General features: G+C 42.7%; 1 protein-coding gene across 1 annotated transcript in view; it reads left to right on the top strand.

The window, feature by feature from the left end:
* Positions 1-12,447, top strand: part of LOC134437980 (sodium/potassium/calcium exchanger 2-like) — a 105,760-nt gene extending 93,313 nt beyond the window's left edge. Inside the window, exons 7-10 of the mRNA XM_063187553.1 lie at positions 2,432-2,566; positions 3,685-3,774; positions 8,279-8,445; positions 11,740-12,447. Coding sequence (XP_063043623.1) covers positions 2,432-2,566; positions 3,685-3,774; positions 8,279-8,445; positions 11,740-11,989 — 642 coding nt within the window. The 3' untranslated portion in view covers positions 11,990-12,447. The remainder of the gene's footprint in view (positions 1-2,431; positions 2,567-3,684; positions 3,775-8,278; positions 8,446-11,739) is intronic.
* Positions 12,448-18,473: the final 6,026 nt, after the last annotated feature.

The following is an 18,473-nucleotide window of genomic DNA, read 5'->3' as shown; positions in this document are numbered from 1 at the left end:
CCCTCTCCTCTAAGTCACCTCCTCCTCTCCTCTCCTCTCCTCCAAGTCATCCACTCCTCTTCTCTCCTCTCCTCTCCTCTCCTCTCCTCTCCCAGAGGATGGCAGTGCTTAGTAATAGTGTACTGTCTGCTGTACCTCCAGAGGCTGGTGACTACCCAGGGGCTCTGTCTGCCTCCGCAGCCCAACGAGGAGCTCCCCATAGGGGGCCGGATTGGGGAGGAAGTCCCTTCCCTGCTGGAAGTCTCTTCTCTCTCTCTCTCTCTCTCTCTCTCTCTCTCTCTCTCTCTCTCTCTCTCTCTCTCTCTCTCTCTCTCTCTCTCTCTCTCTCTCTCTCTCTATCTCTATCTATCTATCTATCTATCTATCTCTCTATCTATCTATCTATCTATCTATCTATCTATCTATCTATCTATCTATCTATCTCCCCTGACACACACACACACACACACAGAGAGAGAGAGAGAGAGAGAGAGAGAGAGAGAGAGAGAGAGAGAGAGAGAGAGAGAGAGAGAGAGAGAGAGAGAGAGAGGGAGGACAGATGAGAGGCTGATACGGTGATGTGAACAGAGACAGATGGATCGAAACGTTGCCTCTCTGTTTTCCTCTTCCTCTTCCTCTCTCTCCACCTTTCTCCATACTGCCTTTCAATCTATATACAGTATTCCTCCCCACTGATCTTTCTGTTTTCTTCTTCTTCTTCTTCTTCTTCTTCTTCTTCTTCTTCTTCTTCTTCTTCTTCTTCTTCTTCTTCTCCTCTCTCTTTCTCTCCCCCTCACTTCTTCTGTCTCTCTCGCTGCCCTTCTTTCTCATTCCCCTTCTCTCTCGCTCTCTCTTTCTTTCTCTCTCTCTCTCTCTCTCTCTCTCTCTCTCTCTCTCTCTCTCTCTCTCTCTCTCTCTCTCTCTCTCTCTCTCATGACTCATCACTTCATCTTAATCATGACTCATCGTTTCTCTCAGCATCCACATCTTCCTCCTCTCCAGCCTCCTCTTCATCACACTGTGTGTCTGTGTGTATGTGTGTGTGTGTGTGTGTGTGTGTGCGTGTGTGTGTGTGCGTGCGTGTGTGTGCGTGCGTGTGTGTGCGTGCGTGTGTGTGTGTGTGTGCATGCGTGTGTGTGTGTGTGTGTGTGTCACCCATGCTAAAGCCTACAGCAGGACCTCACGACAACATCATGTTAATGACATTCAATTGGCCCTTCACTGTAACCGCACTATGTGCGTGTGTGTTTTTCATGCAGCAGCTTCTACGCAACTGCGTAACTGCGTGCCTGCGTGCCTGCGTGCCTGCGTGCGCGTAACTGCATAACTGTGTAACTGCGTAACTGCGTAAGTGTGACTGCAGCATCTGGTAAAGCATGCTTGATTGGCACTCATATGTACTTCTGCTTACAGCAAAATGCTGTAAACCCTGTTCAGTGCCTCCCTGGCTTACTTACATAATATGACTGAGTTGAGATGAGTTTAGTAGAGGCCCCGCGAAAACATTTTAAATTTTCATTTCAAAGAGCGTTCTGGGAAGCGTTACACAATCTGACTAATGTCAACATGCGTCAATTTAGAGGTAGGCCTGACCTAATTTTTCCAACACATTTACTGCAATGTGTTCAACTGTACAACTGTCTATTGCAGTAATGTCATTGATGGTGAAACCAACCGCAAAAAGAGTATTACAGAATGAAATGTCTATGTGATGTGCACTTGTTTTTAGTGGCATCTCCTCTGTGTTTGGGGACTAAGTGGTTTGAGAGGATGTGTTCATCGCACACAGCACACACCTTTAATTGGAAAGGGTGTGTGTGTGTGTGTGTGTGTGTGTGTGTGTGTGTGTGTGTGTGTGTGTGTGTGTGTGTGTGTGTGTGTGTGTGTGTGTGTGTGTGTGTGTGTGTGTGTTTGCATGCTGGTACACATGTCCTGTATGTGTGTGTATCCCGCGCATTATAGCACAATCTTACAATTTCACCTCTCAAACAAGCCACAAAACACAAACACAAAAATCTGCTGTGGCTTTAGAAACAACATGAAACATCATGGTCTGAATTTCTGCCAATCTACCATAGCCGAAATCCCAAAACAGTGGAAGTCACACTTTAGTTTTCACACAAATCTACATTTATTCAGGGGACAGAACATCCTGAAACACCATCTTCCTCCTTAGCTCTGTCACACGCATAGCAAACTTACACCTGGTCAGATATATGGTACACTTTGGCTTTGACTTTCCTTGACTTGACATTTTGTCCTTTGTGTGTGTGTGTGTGTGTGTGTGTGTGTGTGTGTGTGTGTGTGTGTGTGTGTGTGTGTGTGTGTGTGTGTGTGTGTGTGTGTGTGTGTGTGTGTGTGTGTGTGTGTGTGTGCATGTTTGTGTGTGTGTGTGTGTCTGCGTGTGCATGCGCATGCGTGTGTGTGTGTCTGTGTGTGTGTGTGTCTGCAGGCTGAGGATGAGGAGGAGGACGATCAGCCCCTGAGCTTGGCGTGGCCGGAGAACAACCGCAAGCGTGCCGCCTACCTCTTCATCTTCCCCATCGTCTTCGTCCTCTGGATCACACTACCCGACGTCAGGAAACAGGTCAGTAGAGGCAGGAGGAGGAGGAGGATAATGATGGGGGTGTGAGGATGATGATGATGATGATGATGACAATGATGATGATGAGCATGATGGGGAAGATTATGATGGTGATGAAGATGATCAGAAAGAGCATGATATTAATGATGTTGATATTAATGTGGAAGATGAGGACAATGATGATGAAGATGATGATTATGATTATGAAAGTGGTGAAGGTGAAAGTGGTGGTGGTGGTAGTGATGGTGATAGTGGTGGTGGTTGTAGTCATGGTGGTAGTGCTGGTACTCCTGATGGTGGAGGTCATAGTGGTAGTGGTGGTGGTGCTGGTGTTGGTGATGGTTTCGATTGTGGTAGTGGTGGTGGTGGTGTGGTGGTGATTGTGATGGTGGCAGTTATGCAGAGGAGGAGGTTAAAATGAGGAGGCTGAAGGCCTAAGAGAATACAGTAGATGATGATGATGATGATGATGTGTTGATGAGGAGGAGGGGGAGGAGGACGAAGGCAATAAGAACTGAATGTTAGACAGCTTGCACTCTGATATTGACTGGTTCAGGTTTTCTGGTTGTTTGAATGAATGGACAAATAAATTGATAAATTAATCTCTTCTAATACAGCAAATTGTACACCTCTATGCCCAAGCTGTCATTTGTCCTTTAGCTTTGCAAAAGCCGTCATTGGTCCTTTAGCATTACAAATCAGTCGTTGTTTCCTCAAGTGCTGCAAAGCAGCTATTGGTCCTTTAGTGTTGTGCTTGCTGTTGGAACTAATTGTCCAGACAAAGATTGGACATCCATTCCCCAGTCATTAATTATAATCACTTCCATTTGATTGGAGCACTCGAGCCATGTGTTGACTGAGGGCTAGACTATCTTGAACTAGACACAGGGGACTCCAGGACAGTCAGCTGTCTCCTCCCCCTCTTATTTACTTATGTATCTCTCTCTCTCTCTCTCTCTCTCTCTCTCTCTCTCTCTCTCTCTCTCTCTCTCTCTCTCTTCATACACTCTAATCTCTTATTCTAACTTTCTCCCTCTCACTTTATTTAAAACCCTTTCCCTTTTAACTTTTTCTCCCCCAACATGTCCTAATGTTTTTATTTTATTTTTCCGTTTTTGCAGTCCTCCAAGAAGTTCTTCCCTATGACATTTTTGGGGGCAATCTGCTGGATCGCCGGCTTCTCTTATCTCATGGTGTGGTGGGCCCATCAGGTGAGTGAGTTGCCAGGCAACCAAATTGGTTACTAAACAGGGGTTTAAAATGGCCACCGTCATCTGCTGTGCTGTTTGCGTGGTTTATATATAGAGCATGGCCAAACTCTGAGGCCCATGTTCGAACAACCGAAGTCGGTAACACTTTATAATAAGTACCCCTTTTTAAGCATAAGTTAAGCCTTAGTTAAGCCTTATTTTAACATTAGTTAACCCTTAGTGTATCACGAGTTAATCATTATGTAAGTATTATTTCTCATTTCTTAATCATTAACTACTACCGTTAGTAAATGGTTTGTGTGTGCTGATGTAACTGTTCGCTACGCAAAGTTAAGCCTTAGTTAAGCCTTATTTTAACATTAGTTAACCCTTACTGAATCACAAGTTAGTCATTATGACAATGGCAGTTGGAGTTTTCCAATGGGCTTTCACTTTCACTTTCATTATGTATTTCTTGGTAATTATTAAATACTGTTAATTAATGATTTGTTTATGGTGATTGAACTTTCTGTTAAACATTAGTAAGTCATCGTTAAAATGTCAGGTAACCCTCCTTTATTTATGAAAAAAACATTATCTCTTTGTTGTCACCTACCACCTACTGTAACCATCAACAAGTACTATTAGGCATGTATGGTAACAGTTTGTAAACTCTTGCTTTAGCTTCAGTGAAATCTTAATTAACTCTTTTGTAATGGTTAGTGTGTGTTGACTGGTAACATGGCAAACAGTAAGTTGAGGCTCATGGATGTTTCTGGACATTAACAAATGACTTGTTAAGCATTGTTTATGCATTATCAAGAAGTTAATGATTAACAAGACGTACATAATGAAAACCTCATCACTAAAACACGGTTAACTTATATTTCAATGAGAGTTTACGAATGGTAGTAGTTAATGATTAAGAAATGAGAAATAATACTTACATAATGGCTAACTCGTGATTTAGTAAGGGTTAACTAATGTTAAAATAAGGCTTAACTAAGGCTTAACTTATGCTTAACAAGGGGTCCTTATTATAAAGTGTTACCCAGAAGTCATATTGCAAATGATGATATGAAGAACTATAGTATAATGATGTCATAAAAAATGGATTTCCATATAATTTAAAGTGTCTTATTGGGGGAAGTTACTAATCACTAGGGATGGTTCACATTGGACTGGGAGGGAAACAATATTGACTTTTTTGTGAATGTAAAGAAAAAACATGTTTTGGTATTTGGTGATGGGGAGGGGAGCATGGGAGCGAATCAATGTTTCCCTTTATTCCATCATTGTTAACTTCTGATCAAGAATTAGTGTATGAAACAACAAAAACTGGAACTATAGCCTCAAAATAGCTGCATGGTTGAATTTTGGGACCTCACTTAGACTTCACATGCTTCAGCTTTATGTGGTGGATGTGGCACCCCAACTCCATTTTGCATTCACATTTTGCTGCCCGTGTTGTTTAGTTTGCATCATGCTTACATAACGCAGTGCATTTCAACAGAGTCAGAGAGTAAATACATCTGCCCAAAGCCCTGAGTTTCCTAATGTGGTCCAACTCTGCCAAATTTAGCAGAAGGAGATTATTTTTTTATTTCTGTGCTTGTTTATCCGAGTTATTCAAGAGTTTTTTTATTATTATTATTATTAATTTATTTATTTTGCACCAATCTGCCCACAACAGAGTTAAGTCTGTGCTTCCCTCTGGATATAGCAGATGTCGTCATATTAAAGCTAGCCGCACAAGCAGCTAAATGAGGATTAGCTCACTGACGTTAGGCTGCTGTGGCCTAATGGTTAGATGCAGTAGTTTGATCAGTGGGTTGAGGGTTCGAATTTTACCCTTACCAATAGGAATTATGTGGTGTCTGTACACCGTCATCCGTGAATGCCGTACCCTTGTGCAAAAAAGCACACCAACCTCAGACCTTCTCCAGGGATTGTAAGCAATACCCTGTAATATCTGTAAATTGCTTTGGATGAAAGTGTCAGCTAAGTGTAATCTGATGCAAGATAATCTGACTGCGTCACTTTGGGAGGCCCACTGCAATGCAGCTACAGCTTGGCAAACCCCCCCCCAAAAAAAATGTTTGGAAGTAGACCGATATTTTATTCAGCACACATTCACACACAGGTGTTTTCATTACTGTTTAGCTGTCCTTGCTTCACCAGTGAGCCGTGTTCCGGATAATCAAATATGACAATCACGCACCATGTGTTGCAGTACAACAGTATGTTGCAGGACTTTCTGTAACACTTTCTATGAAGAGCATATCTAATCTATAGCGCATTATGAGCGCATTTATAACAAATTGTAATGCACATCATTATTACTTACTACGTATTATGACTAGAGATGCACCGGATCCTGATTTTAAGGATCCTGCCGGATACCGGATCCACTGCTTAAGATCCTGCCGGATCCGGAACCGGATACCGGATCCTACGAAAGGGTTGAAACACATAGCCTACTCGCACACGTGGGCCATTTTTATCACGTTGGCTCAAACTATTTGACTGAAAAGTCTCAGCTACCGGATCCTGGATCCTGGAACCGGATCCGGATCCTGTGAAAAACCCTATTATCCTGCCGGATCCGGAACCGGATCTTGGATCCGGTGCATCTCTAATTATGACTACACTCATAATGCTTCATGATGCTTTATAATAACAGTTATGAATAACCATGAACTAGCCTATAATGCTTTATAAATTCAAGGGTGTTATGAGTGCTCATAACTGGTTATAAACTACAGGCTGCCTGATGGGGCTTATAGTACATTATGAGTACTTATACCCCTCTTTGCACAGACATTCCAGTTTCTAACTCCTCAACAAGGTAGAAAGACTTGAAATGGAAAAAAAAGGGTGTAACCCCATGGCCTTGGCGGAGGTTTGTACTCGCTTATTATCGAGTGGCATTGTCTGTCTAGAGTCTAGACAATCTTGACTTTACTTGAAAAATAACTTCAAATCTCTCTCTCTCTCTCTCTCTCTCTCTCTCTCTCTCTCTTGCTCTCTCTCTCTCGCTCTCTCTCTCTCAGTGCCAATGCAACACATGTGTGTGGGCTTGGTGCTGACAGAGTTTCTTTCTGACAGGCGTGGGATTATGCAACATTGTTCAGCTTTATTTTTGTGACAAGAGTGTCTAATTAACAAATGTTTGGGGATGGTGTGTGTGTGTGTGTGTGTGTGTGTGTGTGTGTGTGTGTGTGTGTGTGTGTGTGTGTGTGTGTGTGTGTGTGTGTGTGTGTGTGTGTGTGTGTGTGTGTGTGTGTGTGTGTGTGTGTGTGTGTGTGTGTGAGTTCAGTTTTTAAAATCCTAAATTGTTGTTTGCTTCTCCTGTCCTCCTCCTCTCCTCTATTCTCCTCTCCTCTCCTCTATTCTTCTCTATTTTCCTCTATTCTCCTCTCCTCTCCTCTATTCTTCTCTATTTTCCTCTATTCTCCTCTCCTCTCCTTCTTTCCTCCTATCATGTCCTCTCCTTCTCTTTCCCTCTTATCCTCCTCCTCTCCTCTCCTCCACTATTCTTCCCCTTTTCCTATACTCTACTCTCCTCTCCTCTGCTTCCTTCCCTTCCCCTCCTCCTTCACCTCCTCCTCTCCCTTCCCCTCCTTTCCTCCTCTCTGCGCTCTTCTCTCTACCTCTCCACCCCCCCCCCACCCCCCTCCGATAGGTTTTGGAGGTTTCATAAGATCTTCTCCTTTAATAAAAATTGAAGGATGAAAGCTCTGCATTGTGTTTTAACTGAACTATCTTGCCAAAAATAAAATACGTCTTTAGAGTCGTAGATTACAAAAAGATCAAAGAAAATTAAAAGAATTAAAGATGAAAAGAAAATACAGTATAATGTAAAAGTAAAAATGACAAAGTCTTGTACAGTATCTAAGAAAATCTGGGGCTGGGACTCACTAACCAGTATCCTATCTCACGCTAATGACAAATGACAAAATGGTGGCAAAGGTTTTTATACCTCTTCCTCATGTCTGCAGGTTACACATATGCAAAAGATATTAAGCCTAGTAAAGGAAGACACATAAAAACACATATCGCTTATGGACAGCACATATGGGCGCTTCTGGTATCGAAGATCAGCCTGAGCACACTGCAACGTTCTTGGCAAATGGCCTTAAACAGGCAGAGGCTCCAGCTGCATGTAAGAGTAAACATGCCTCATTCCTGTGGCATAGACACAGGCAAAGTTTCATACTATAACTGTGTATGGTCAACCACGTGTTTGTCACCCAGAAATGTAGCAGGAAACCACTCAAATTTAACACCTCCCTTCCTCTCTCCTGTACTCTCCTCTCCTCCTCCTCTGCTGGCACAGATACAGGCAAAGTGTCGTACTAAAACTCCTCAGCAGTGTATGGTCAACTGTTTGTTTGTCACCCACTAATGTAGCAGGAAAACCACTCAAATGTAACACCCTAACTTAACCTTACCTAACTAAAAATTACCTTAACTTCGTCTCTCTTGTCCTCTCCTCTCCTCCTCCTCCTCCGCTCCTGCCTAGGTGGGCGAGACGTTTGCCATCACGGAGGAGATCATGGGTCTGACCATCCTGGCGGCGGGCACCTCCATCCCCGATCTCATCACCAGTGTCATCGTGGCCCGTAAGGGGCTAGGGGACATGGCAGTCTCCAGCTCAGTAGGATCCAACATCTTCGACATCACCGTAGGGTAGGCTAACGAGCGTGTGTGTGTTTGTGTGTGTGTGTGTGTGTGTGTGTGTGTGTGTTTGTGTCTGTGTGTGTGTGTCTGCATGTGTGTGAATCATCCTCATATATAGTCAAGTGGCATATGGTGTCTTCATCATCTACATGGATGTAAACTTTATTAACTTGAACATCCCCGTGGGATAGGCTAATCGACATTATCATGAACATCACCATGCAAAGAAACATGACAGATGTCATCATCATCATCATCAATATCAATATCATCATCCTCATCAGCTCTGTCACTGTGCGGTAGATGTCACTCATGTGTGGTGAAATGAGTGTATGTGTATGCGTTTGATCAGGATCGGATTAAGAAGGCTGGGGTCCCCTATGCTACAGGTTGCTGAAGGCACCCACCGAAGGCAAATTTCATGACATAATTACATAGACGGCGTCATAATTCCAATCCAAGAGGAGAATTGATAAGATTTAAAACTCTACCTGACACGGCAGACTAAGTTATCAGTACCACGTCTTCTTACATTTCTCCAATTATATTAACTTTACCCCTTTGGCCAACGGGGGCCCCTTGGCAGTTTGGGGGCCACTGGGCTGCAGCATTATCTGACCTGTGCATTAATCCGGCTCCGTGCGTGATCACCTCCATCATGTGATCATCTTCATACATAGACACACAGTGAACAAGACAGTAGGCATCACCATGGGGTTCTGGCCATCAACATATCATCATATGCATCATCATAATCTTTGTCAAAATCGATATCTTGATACATAGACTCATAAACATACGTAGTCATCAACATTGCCATACATTGACAAATGATCGTCCGTGGGAGAGGCATCACCATCGAAATTTGAATCATCATCAACGTCCATGCCACCTTCATTATGAATATGGACATGAACTTATGTGACTTCGCTGTGGATTAGTTACACTTTTCAGTCAGGTAGACGAGCTGGTCAGAGAAATCACCCTGTGTTGACACCCTAGGCAGAAGAAATACAGTTATGGCAGTGCTTTTAGATATGGCAGTGCTTTTACTTTCTCAGTTGAAAAGAGTAGTAGTCACCCTAGTAATCATCATCGTCGTCATCATAGTCATCATTAACATTAACCTGTAGGGGCGTGACCTTTGACAAGCCTGGGGGGTACAGTACCTGTAGTCAGGCAACAAGGGGGTCAAACAGGTCAATGGGCCCAGGGAGAGAGGGGGCCCAGAATCGGGTCCTCATTACATTCTATGTATTGGGTGGGGGGGCCTTTTAGAATACTTTGTCCTGGGCCAAGCCAAAGCTGTCAGCGGCCCTGCCTGAAGTAGTCGTCATAGTCATTATCGTCGTCTTCATTGACATTAACCTGTAGGGGCGTGACCTTTGACATGCCTGGGAGGTACAGTGGAGTCACCGCATCATCAGGCATTAATGGGTAGTTGTAATAGTACGTTTATTTTTTTACAGCGCTTTTCACAGAGAAAGACATGCACAAAGTGCTTTACAATTTGATTAGACTATAGTAGGAATTAAGGGGAAGAGAGGGGAAAATAAACCTATACAATAGAGTAAATAAAATGAAAATGCAATAGAATGAAACGTCAGATGAATGAATGAATGAATGAACCCACAGGTCCTAAGGGGCCGGGATAAACTCGACCATTCCCTTCCCACCCCCTTCCTCAAGCGGCCTCATATACCGAGTAGCTTATTAGGTAAAAATAAATCGCTAAATTAATTCTTCAAATGTTCTCCCTTATTCGTAGGGACACTTTAATCATTAATAATCCAGTTCTTAAACTTTTAGTGAATACTGCCACTAACCAATTCATGGAATGATTATATCAAAGCACATATTCAAGATTTTATGCACACCGCCTCTTTCCAAAACCCTTTACTAAATAGTTTTGATGTAAGAGAGAAGAGAAACGCTATTTCAATTTCCTTGTATGACCTGTGCATATGAAGAAACTGACTATACATTTTGCTTGACTTCACTTGACTTGATGTAATATACTGTAGTCATCACCATCATCAACATCATTTACATGAATGTGAAATATAAACTTTTGAAAATATCACTGTGGGGGGCAGACTGGCAGCGTAGTAGTCATCATAGGCATCGTCATCACCTTCATCATTAACATCAACATGCATCGCAACGTGACCTTTGACATGGCCGTGGGGTGGGCTTGCGAACGACACAGTCATCGCTGTCATCTTCGATATAAGTTGAAGCATAAACATCTTTGACGTGACCGCGGGGTAGGCTCACTGAAGTCATAGTCATCATACATCACCATCACCATCATCATCATCATGCACATGAACATACTACGAAACATTAACTTCTTTGACCTGAACATTGGATTGGCTCACCACAGCTGTTATCACCATCATAGTCTTTACCAACATAAATAGAAACATGCGTAAATTGGTTGTAAACAGAAAATGACACATATTTGACATGACCGTTAGTTAAGGCTCACCACAATACAGCACAGTAATCATCAACGTCAGTGCCATCCTCATTACAAAAATGGACATGAACTTACGGTATGTGACTTCGCTGTGGAGTAGGCTGTCCTCAACATACCTATTTTTTGTCGTTACCAGTATAAAAATAAAATATTATAAATATCAATAATAAATATAAAAGATATAAAAATTATCATTGCCGTAATTAGCATGTGACTGGTCCCCTGCCAGAAATTAGCTGTTACCCGAATGGCTAAATGGTAATGTATTACTAAATATAAAAGCCCTGTGCACTGTCATAGTGGTGCATTACTATCTCTTATTGTAGTGAACTTTTTTCACTGACTATTACATTGTTCCACTGGTGAAATGGCGTGCGTTAAGAGACTACCTGTCAGACTCATACGGCAAATGTACATCAACATTAGTAAACATCAACTAACTCCTGTTTCCTTTTCTCTATGCCGCTATCTCTTTGTCTGTCTTTCTCTTACTATGATTCTATTCTCTACCTGCCCCCTGACTTTTCCGATCTTCTTTGGGCTTTCTTTTTTCTTTCACCTTCCTCTCTTTCCTTCTTTTCATCTTTCCCTGCTCTCCTTCTACCTGCTACTCCATCCCCACTTCCTCTTTCCTCTCTTTCCCTCTCCTCCTCCTCCTCCTATCCTCTCCTCTCTCCTCTTTCACCCTCTCTGCTCCTCCTCCTCCTTATCCTCTTCTCTGCAACCCTCTCTCCTCCTCCTTCTCCTCTTCTCGGCAACCCTCTCTCCTCCTCTTCCTCTCCTCTACTCCTCCTCCTCATCTTCCTCCTCCTCCTCCGCAGGCTGCCGTTCCCGTGGCTGCTGTACTCCTGCATCCACAACATGAAGCCGGTGGCGGTGAGCAGCAACGGCCTGTTCTGCGCCATCGTGCTGCTCTTCATCATGCTGCTCTTCGTCATCATCAGCATCGCGGCGTGCAAGTGGCGGATGAGCAAGCTGCTGGGCTTCATCATGTTCCTGCTCTACATCGTCTTCCTGGTGGTCAGCGTCATGCTGGAGGACCGCGTCATCACCTGCCCCGTCTCCGTCTGAGCCGCCGTCACCCCCACACACACACTCACACCATAGCTACATACATATAGACACACACACACCATCACCCACACGCACACATACTCTACTCGCACATGCGCTCATGTTAACACACACACATAGTATTAACACTTAAATGAACACATAGTTACTCTCTCTCTCTCTATTGCTCTCTCTCTCTCTCTCTTTTGCTCTCTCTCTCCCTCTGTCTCTTCGATATACACAAACACATAGCCTACATACACAAACAAAGAGCCACGCGCATACACGCAGCGCCTAAATCCCCAAAATTAAAATATTGGTTCTCTGATTCCCTGATGCCAAATGCCTCACTCCCCCCACCCCCATTCCTCTCTCAAGCAAAGATGGGAAAGTGGTCACGGGGAGGTGTGGGGTGCTTTCTTTCTGACTGGAAGAGGAGTCCTCTATTTATTTCCATTACACTGTTTATTTACCAACCTATTTATTTGATTATTTATAGAGTTATTTGTTTATTTATGAAATTAAGTGTTTTTTATTATGTATTTTATAATTGATGAAGGATTGAACTGACTTCGTATGGAGTCAAAGAGTCAAAGGTGAGTTTCAGGTAAAGCGAGAGAGAGAAGAGAGTAAAGAGAGAGAGAGAGAGAGCGAGAGAGAGAGAGAGCGAGAGAGAGAGAGAGCGAGAGAGAGAGAGAGCGTGTTCGTGCGTGCGTGTGTGCGTACGTGTGGTAAGGGAGAGAAAAGCAAACAAAAACAGAGGGAAAGAAAGCCGTTTTTATATTATAGTTGCAATCCTGACCGCCTTTCACACAACAGGGGCCAGCCATGTAATATGGCGCTCCTTCTGTGAGATACCAGAGTAGACGTTTCCTCACCACCACCCTACAATCCCACAATGGTAGAGGCTAGTCATGCACCATAACTACCCCTTCTGTGAAATACCAGAGCAGACATGTTTTGGGACATCTCCGCACCCCCTCAATCCCATGATCCCCCCACCAGCTCAGGGCAGCACATAGTGGAGCAGCCACCCCTAGCAGTCAGGACAACCCCCCCCCCCCCTCCTCCTCCTCCTCCTCCTCCTCCTCCTCAGGCTGGGCTGGGCTTCAGGCTGAGCTAGTGTGGACCACCAACCATCTCAACCCTTCACACACATAAACTCGCACACACGCTCACACACACACACCACAACCCTATGGATCTTTGGTGAGGGACCCCTGAACACACGCTCCTAACACCCTCCCTCACCACGGTAACATCCAACCGATGGAGGCATCTTCAGACAACGTGGATTACCCTTCGCATGATCCTGCTCCAACTCTGGATCATGTTCATCCAAAAAAATCTCACTTCTTCTACAGAACAGTTTGATTTAATTTCCCTAGAGCAGTGGCCAGCTGTTTTTATTTTACTTTATTCTTTTGTTTACTTCTTTATTTATTTGTCTATTTATTATGTACTCCTCCTTTTTTTGGTTCCACTGCAGCCAGATGAAGATGTGATGTGTGAAGGATGTCCAGGCCTCCGCTGCCTTGAGGACTTGGGTGTGGAAGGGAAGGCGCAGGATATGGTGCACACACATACACACACAGAGAGACACAAGTGTGTCTGTGTTTGTTTGTGTATGTGCCGCTATGCAGGCCAGGACTCAGTCATGAGTACGACTCTGTTCTCTGATGGCTAGCTACACTGATGGCTAGCTACTCTGTTCGCTAGCTATTCTGTTCGCTAGCCACGCTAGTGCACGAAGAAGGATTGAGAACAGAGCAGAAGATGTCTCCTTGGCCAGTCGTGTCAAGGACACAAGGACATGAGAACATCCCTTTAACCAAAGGACCGGAGGAGCCCTGGAAGGGGAAACGGACCAGCCTTTGGCAAAAATCATCGCTGTGTGTGTGTTTAGCTTTTTTTTTTTTCCTCCTATTTTTAGTGAAACTTTTTTTTTTCCTCCATCTCGTCCGCCTAGCATGGGCATTCCATTGCTCTCTGCGCAATGTCAGTGATGTTTTTCTTTTCTTTTTCTTTTCTTGTTTTGTTCAATGCCCCCTCCCACCTAACTGCATTTTTTTATATTTATTTTGTAAAACTGTATGTTACTCTCATAGGTGGTAGCCTAATTGTTAGACGTTTCAGTGTTATTGCTGTAGTCGGTAGATGACGATACAATCACACTAACTGCCATAACATCCTAGCATACTATGCTTAACGACTGCACACCTTGTGGTGATCAATGCATCAAAGCTCAGACTAACTCCACATGACTGAAAATACATATATAAATATATATATTGAATAAAAAGAAACTTAGTGTAGCCTCGGGGGGAAAAAATACATGAGTACTAACCCGCGATATTATTCAGTGTTGAAGAAAACTTAAAAACAAAAAAAAGGACAAGCATGTGTAGACTCAAATAGGGTAGTCACAACAATAGATAGGCCAGTGTCCCAAATAAACACCAACGCGCTTGTAGATGAAGCTGTTTGTAGCACTGAACATACTCCCATAGGGGCACGACCCAACAAAACAACACATCGAGGAGTTATAACGGTCCAGCGCAACGAGAATGCAAGAAGTTCATTTGAAGTTTGCACATGCAAAAACTGAGTGATATGATGGATCAAGAGAAGAACAAGAAGAAGGAAGAAAAAAGAAAATCTTTTCAAAGCTGCAGGACAGGGAATGACTCTGTGTGCAGAAGTTTCTGATGTTGACTGGATGCAAAAAAAAGTCAACAAACAAAGAAGGAAATGGTAAAATTTGCTTTACTTGTCTATGAAGATTTGTAGACTTACCCATACTGACCGGAAATCTTTTCTTGTTTTTTCAAAGAAAGAGCGAAATGAAAGAAAGGTGCTTCAGTTTGCATGGGAGCAACTTGTGTATATATACCAGCATAATTAGCAGTGGGTATACAATATACTATACTATAAAGTTGACAGTGGTATTTTTGCAATAATTAAATTTAAAAAACAATCACACGTATGTCCATGAACCAACCACATACTGAATGAGGACCAGAGCCAACACCCTTCCATCATGTCTCTCTCTCCCAACGTGTCACTCCTCATTCACTGTGACTGATTGTGTACGTACAAGCTCCATTCTTCCATCACGAGACAATAGTTCATCTACCTGTCAATCATCACCACATATGCCAAATAACTACTACTTGTAGAAGATGAATAACTAATAGAATTATACTGTATGTGTATTGGGCATTGCACTCTGCCTCTGAAGAAAAAAAAACAAACAACTTGTTACACACTCAGACGACATGGCTGCTGAGCAAGGCCTTGGTATACAGTAGGTGGCCCAGTCTAGTGTCTAGTCTAATCTGTTGGTGTCACCGCTGTCTTGATCTGGTCTGCTGTTTGTCCAGAGCTGTTCTGGGACCTGTTCCGGAGTTCCTCTAGCCTCGTTCAGTGGTGGGCAAGCTGGACTCATTCGTTTAGAATGCAGTGCCACATGTTCCAAATGACCCGGTTTTACCTGTCCAATTGTATGTCTTATTGCCTAGGCTGTGTTTCCCAAAAAACTCTAATGTTGTACTTCAGACTAAGTCCTGCTTAATGAGGAGCCCCTTTTATTTGGCAATATATCAGAAATAGGTCTCACATCATCACTAAAAGTTTATACAAGTTTATAATAAAATAATAAAAGTTTATTTTACATCGCACCTGCACTTTGCGCAAGCATTTCATTTGCATGTGCGAAAAACAATGTTGGTATGTAGGTATACGTAGTGAGTAGGCCTATACGATTATTGTGTGTGATGTATGTGCCTAGGTGGGACACCTCATGCTTAAGTAGTACTTAGGTTTAAGTACGATTTAAATGTTTTGGGAAATGCAGACCTGGTTAAATTGGGCCAGGTAAAACCAGACCATTAGGATGATGGCCCTGGATTATAGCAAATGAATACAGGTTGCCCATCTCTTGTTGAACAACCCCTTAGTAGCCAAGATGTGTTGGTCCAGCCAACTGTCAAACCATGTCGAGCTCTGTTCTTGGGTCACTTCTATCCCTGTTCTTGATCATTTTTTTCTAACCCTCGTTCTTGGGTCTATTCTTGTTCGTCAGTTCTCAAAAAAAAACATTGTGCATGGAGACTGAACTGAACTGAAAGGACAGGCAACATTCTTGTCAGCCCTTTTATTTTCGATATGTGTTTATTCATTTATTTTGACGAATTGTCCACTTGTCCAAGCAAGGGTGAGAATTCGAGAGGAACAACCAATGTCAGGGTGTTAAATATGCATTTCGTAAAGGGAGGTATTTTTTTATTTTCCATGTAAATAAGGAAGTAGTGCTGGTGTATTGTCAGAGATGGGGGTTAGGACAGGACACGCGTGTTTGGACAGGCTTACGGAAATGAAATGCTCGTTAATATACTCAAGGCATCATGGCCCTTATGGAGCTCTGAGGTGTGGTTTAGATATCACACACACACACACACACACACACACACACACACACATTTGTCTTATTTATTATTTTTAGCTCAACACAGGTCAGACCATTTCTTTTTTTTTTTGTCTGGTAATGAAAGGGAGGTTGTAAAGAGTGACAGGTGAAAATACTATTTTGATCAACATGTCTGAGGGTAAGACAGGTGTTTTAGGACGTCATTACCTCTTCCGGATCATCTCCCGTTCATGTTATACTAGTATTTAATTTTGGCTCATCTTTGGCATGGGCATTTTCGTTATGTTTGTTAGCATTAGCATTTTCATCCCGAATGTCAACCTCACAGTACATAAGAGCAAAATGTTTGATGAACTTCATTGAGCTGATTTCAGCTGCTTCAAAACATTCTTCAAACATTCTTCTTCTCCATCTTTCTCTCCATCTTTTCTTCTTGATGTCCTCAACTTTTTACCGTTCTCCTCTGTTTGTTTGTCAGTCATCTCTGCTCTTTTTTGTATTTATATTTATTTATTTGTTTTTTTATTTTGGCCAGGCTGGAGACCTTGGGGAGATATGCAATGTTTGTTCACAGTACATTGGACATACTGTACTGTATGCTCAATTCATTTCCTCTGAGGAGCCTAACACTTTTTTCTCTACTTTTTTGGTACGTTTTGTTATTGTTATTTATTTTGGGTTACTTACTTACTGCAGAGATGTGTCACATAGTGACACATTTCTACATTTTCTCCTATTCTCTCTATCACATTTCTTCATTTCAAACCAAGGAGAATTTTTTCATTAGGTAATGACTTAAATGGATTTCCTGTGAGTTCTGTGGTCATGCAATGCCATCCGAAAGCATGCACTATTGTACTGTAGTAGCTTTGAGGAAGCTAAACTACTTAAAACGTATGGAGCAGACATTTGGTTTTTAGTCCCCTTGTACTTAAAAGAACACTTGCCTTACCCTCTCTCACTCTCTTTCTGCAACTTTCTCAGCAGCTTTCATTTTTTCATACTCCATTCTCAGTTTCATCTTCTTCTTCTTCTTCTTCTTCTTCTTCTTCTTCTTCTTCTTCTTCTTCTTCTTCTTCTTCTTCTCTCTCTCTCTCTCTCTCTCTCTCTCTCTCTCTCTCCTGTTTCTCTCTCTCTCTCTCTCTCTCTCTCTCTCTCTCTCTCTCTCTCTCTCTCTCTCTCTCTCTCTCTATCTCCAATTCATTCATTTTGAATAAGAATGCACCATTTCTGCACTACTGGATCTCCACACACTCTCTATTATGGACACAAATACCTACAAGTACACTCTCAGAACTGCTCATTACCGCAGCTCTTACGCACATTAGGACTGACAAGTTTGCAACAAAACGCTCACTGAGCGGTTTGCCACTATAGTTGTAGTGGCGTATGTGTCTGGTGTGTGGCATGCCTGTATGCATCTAGTGTTCCAGTGTTCCCATGGTTTCCTCCTTTTCCATATGCATCCAGATCGCGTCTCCGTGGTTACTTGCCGTGTGCAAGTCGTGCGATACACGCACACACACACACACACACACACACACACACACACACACACACACACACACACACACACACACACACACACACACACACACACACACACACACACACACACACACACACACTCTTTTTCTCACACAGACAGACAGCTCACACACACACACACACACACACACACACACACACACACACACACACACACACACACACACACACACACACACACACACACACACACACACACACACACACACACACACACAGTCAGAGCAGACAGGAGTGTTACCAAGACAAAATGACTGGCTCTCAGCAGCAGACGCTCATCCTTGCACTGTTACCTTCCTATGGTATTGTATGTAATGTTTATTTAAGGTGTACATATATACAGACATAAATGAAGCATATAATCTATATGTGTATAAAAAAACATGTTTCTTTATGTAAAAATGGGGGAAAATATGAACAGACATGAAATATGTATAAATCAGAAATAAAGATAATGATTATGAGATTATGTCGACTTCTTGGCTTGTTTTTTATTGTTCATAAATAGCATTAATATTCTACCAC

This window comes from Engraulis encrasicolus, chromosome 21, assembly GCF_034702125.1.
Source record: "Engraulis encrasicolus isolate BLACKSEA-1 chromosome 21, IST_EnEncr_1.0, whole genome shotgun sequence".
NCBI lineage: Eukaryota > Metazoa > Chordata > Actinopteri > Clupeiformes > Engraulidae > Engraulis > Engraulis encrasicolus.
This window is presented reverse-complemented; position numbering and strand designations above follow the sequence as displayed.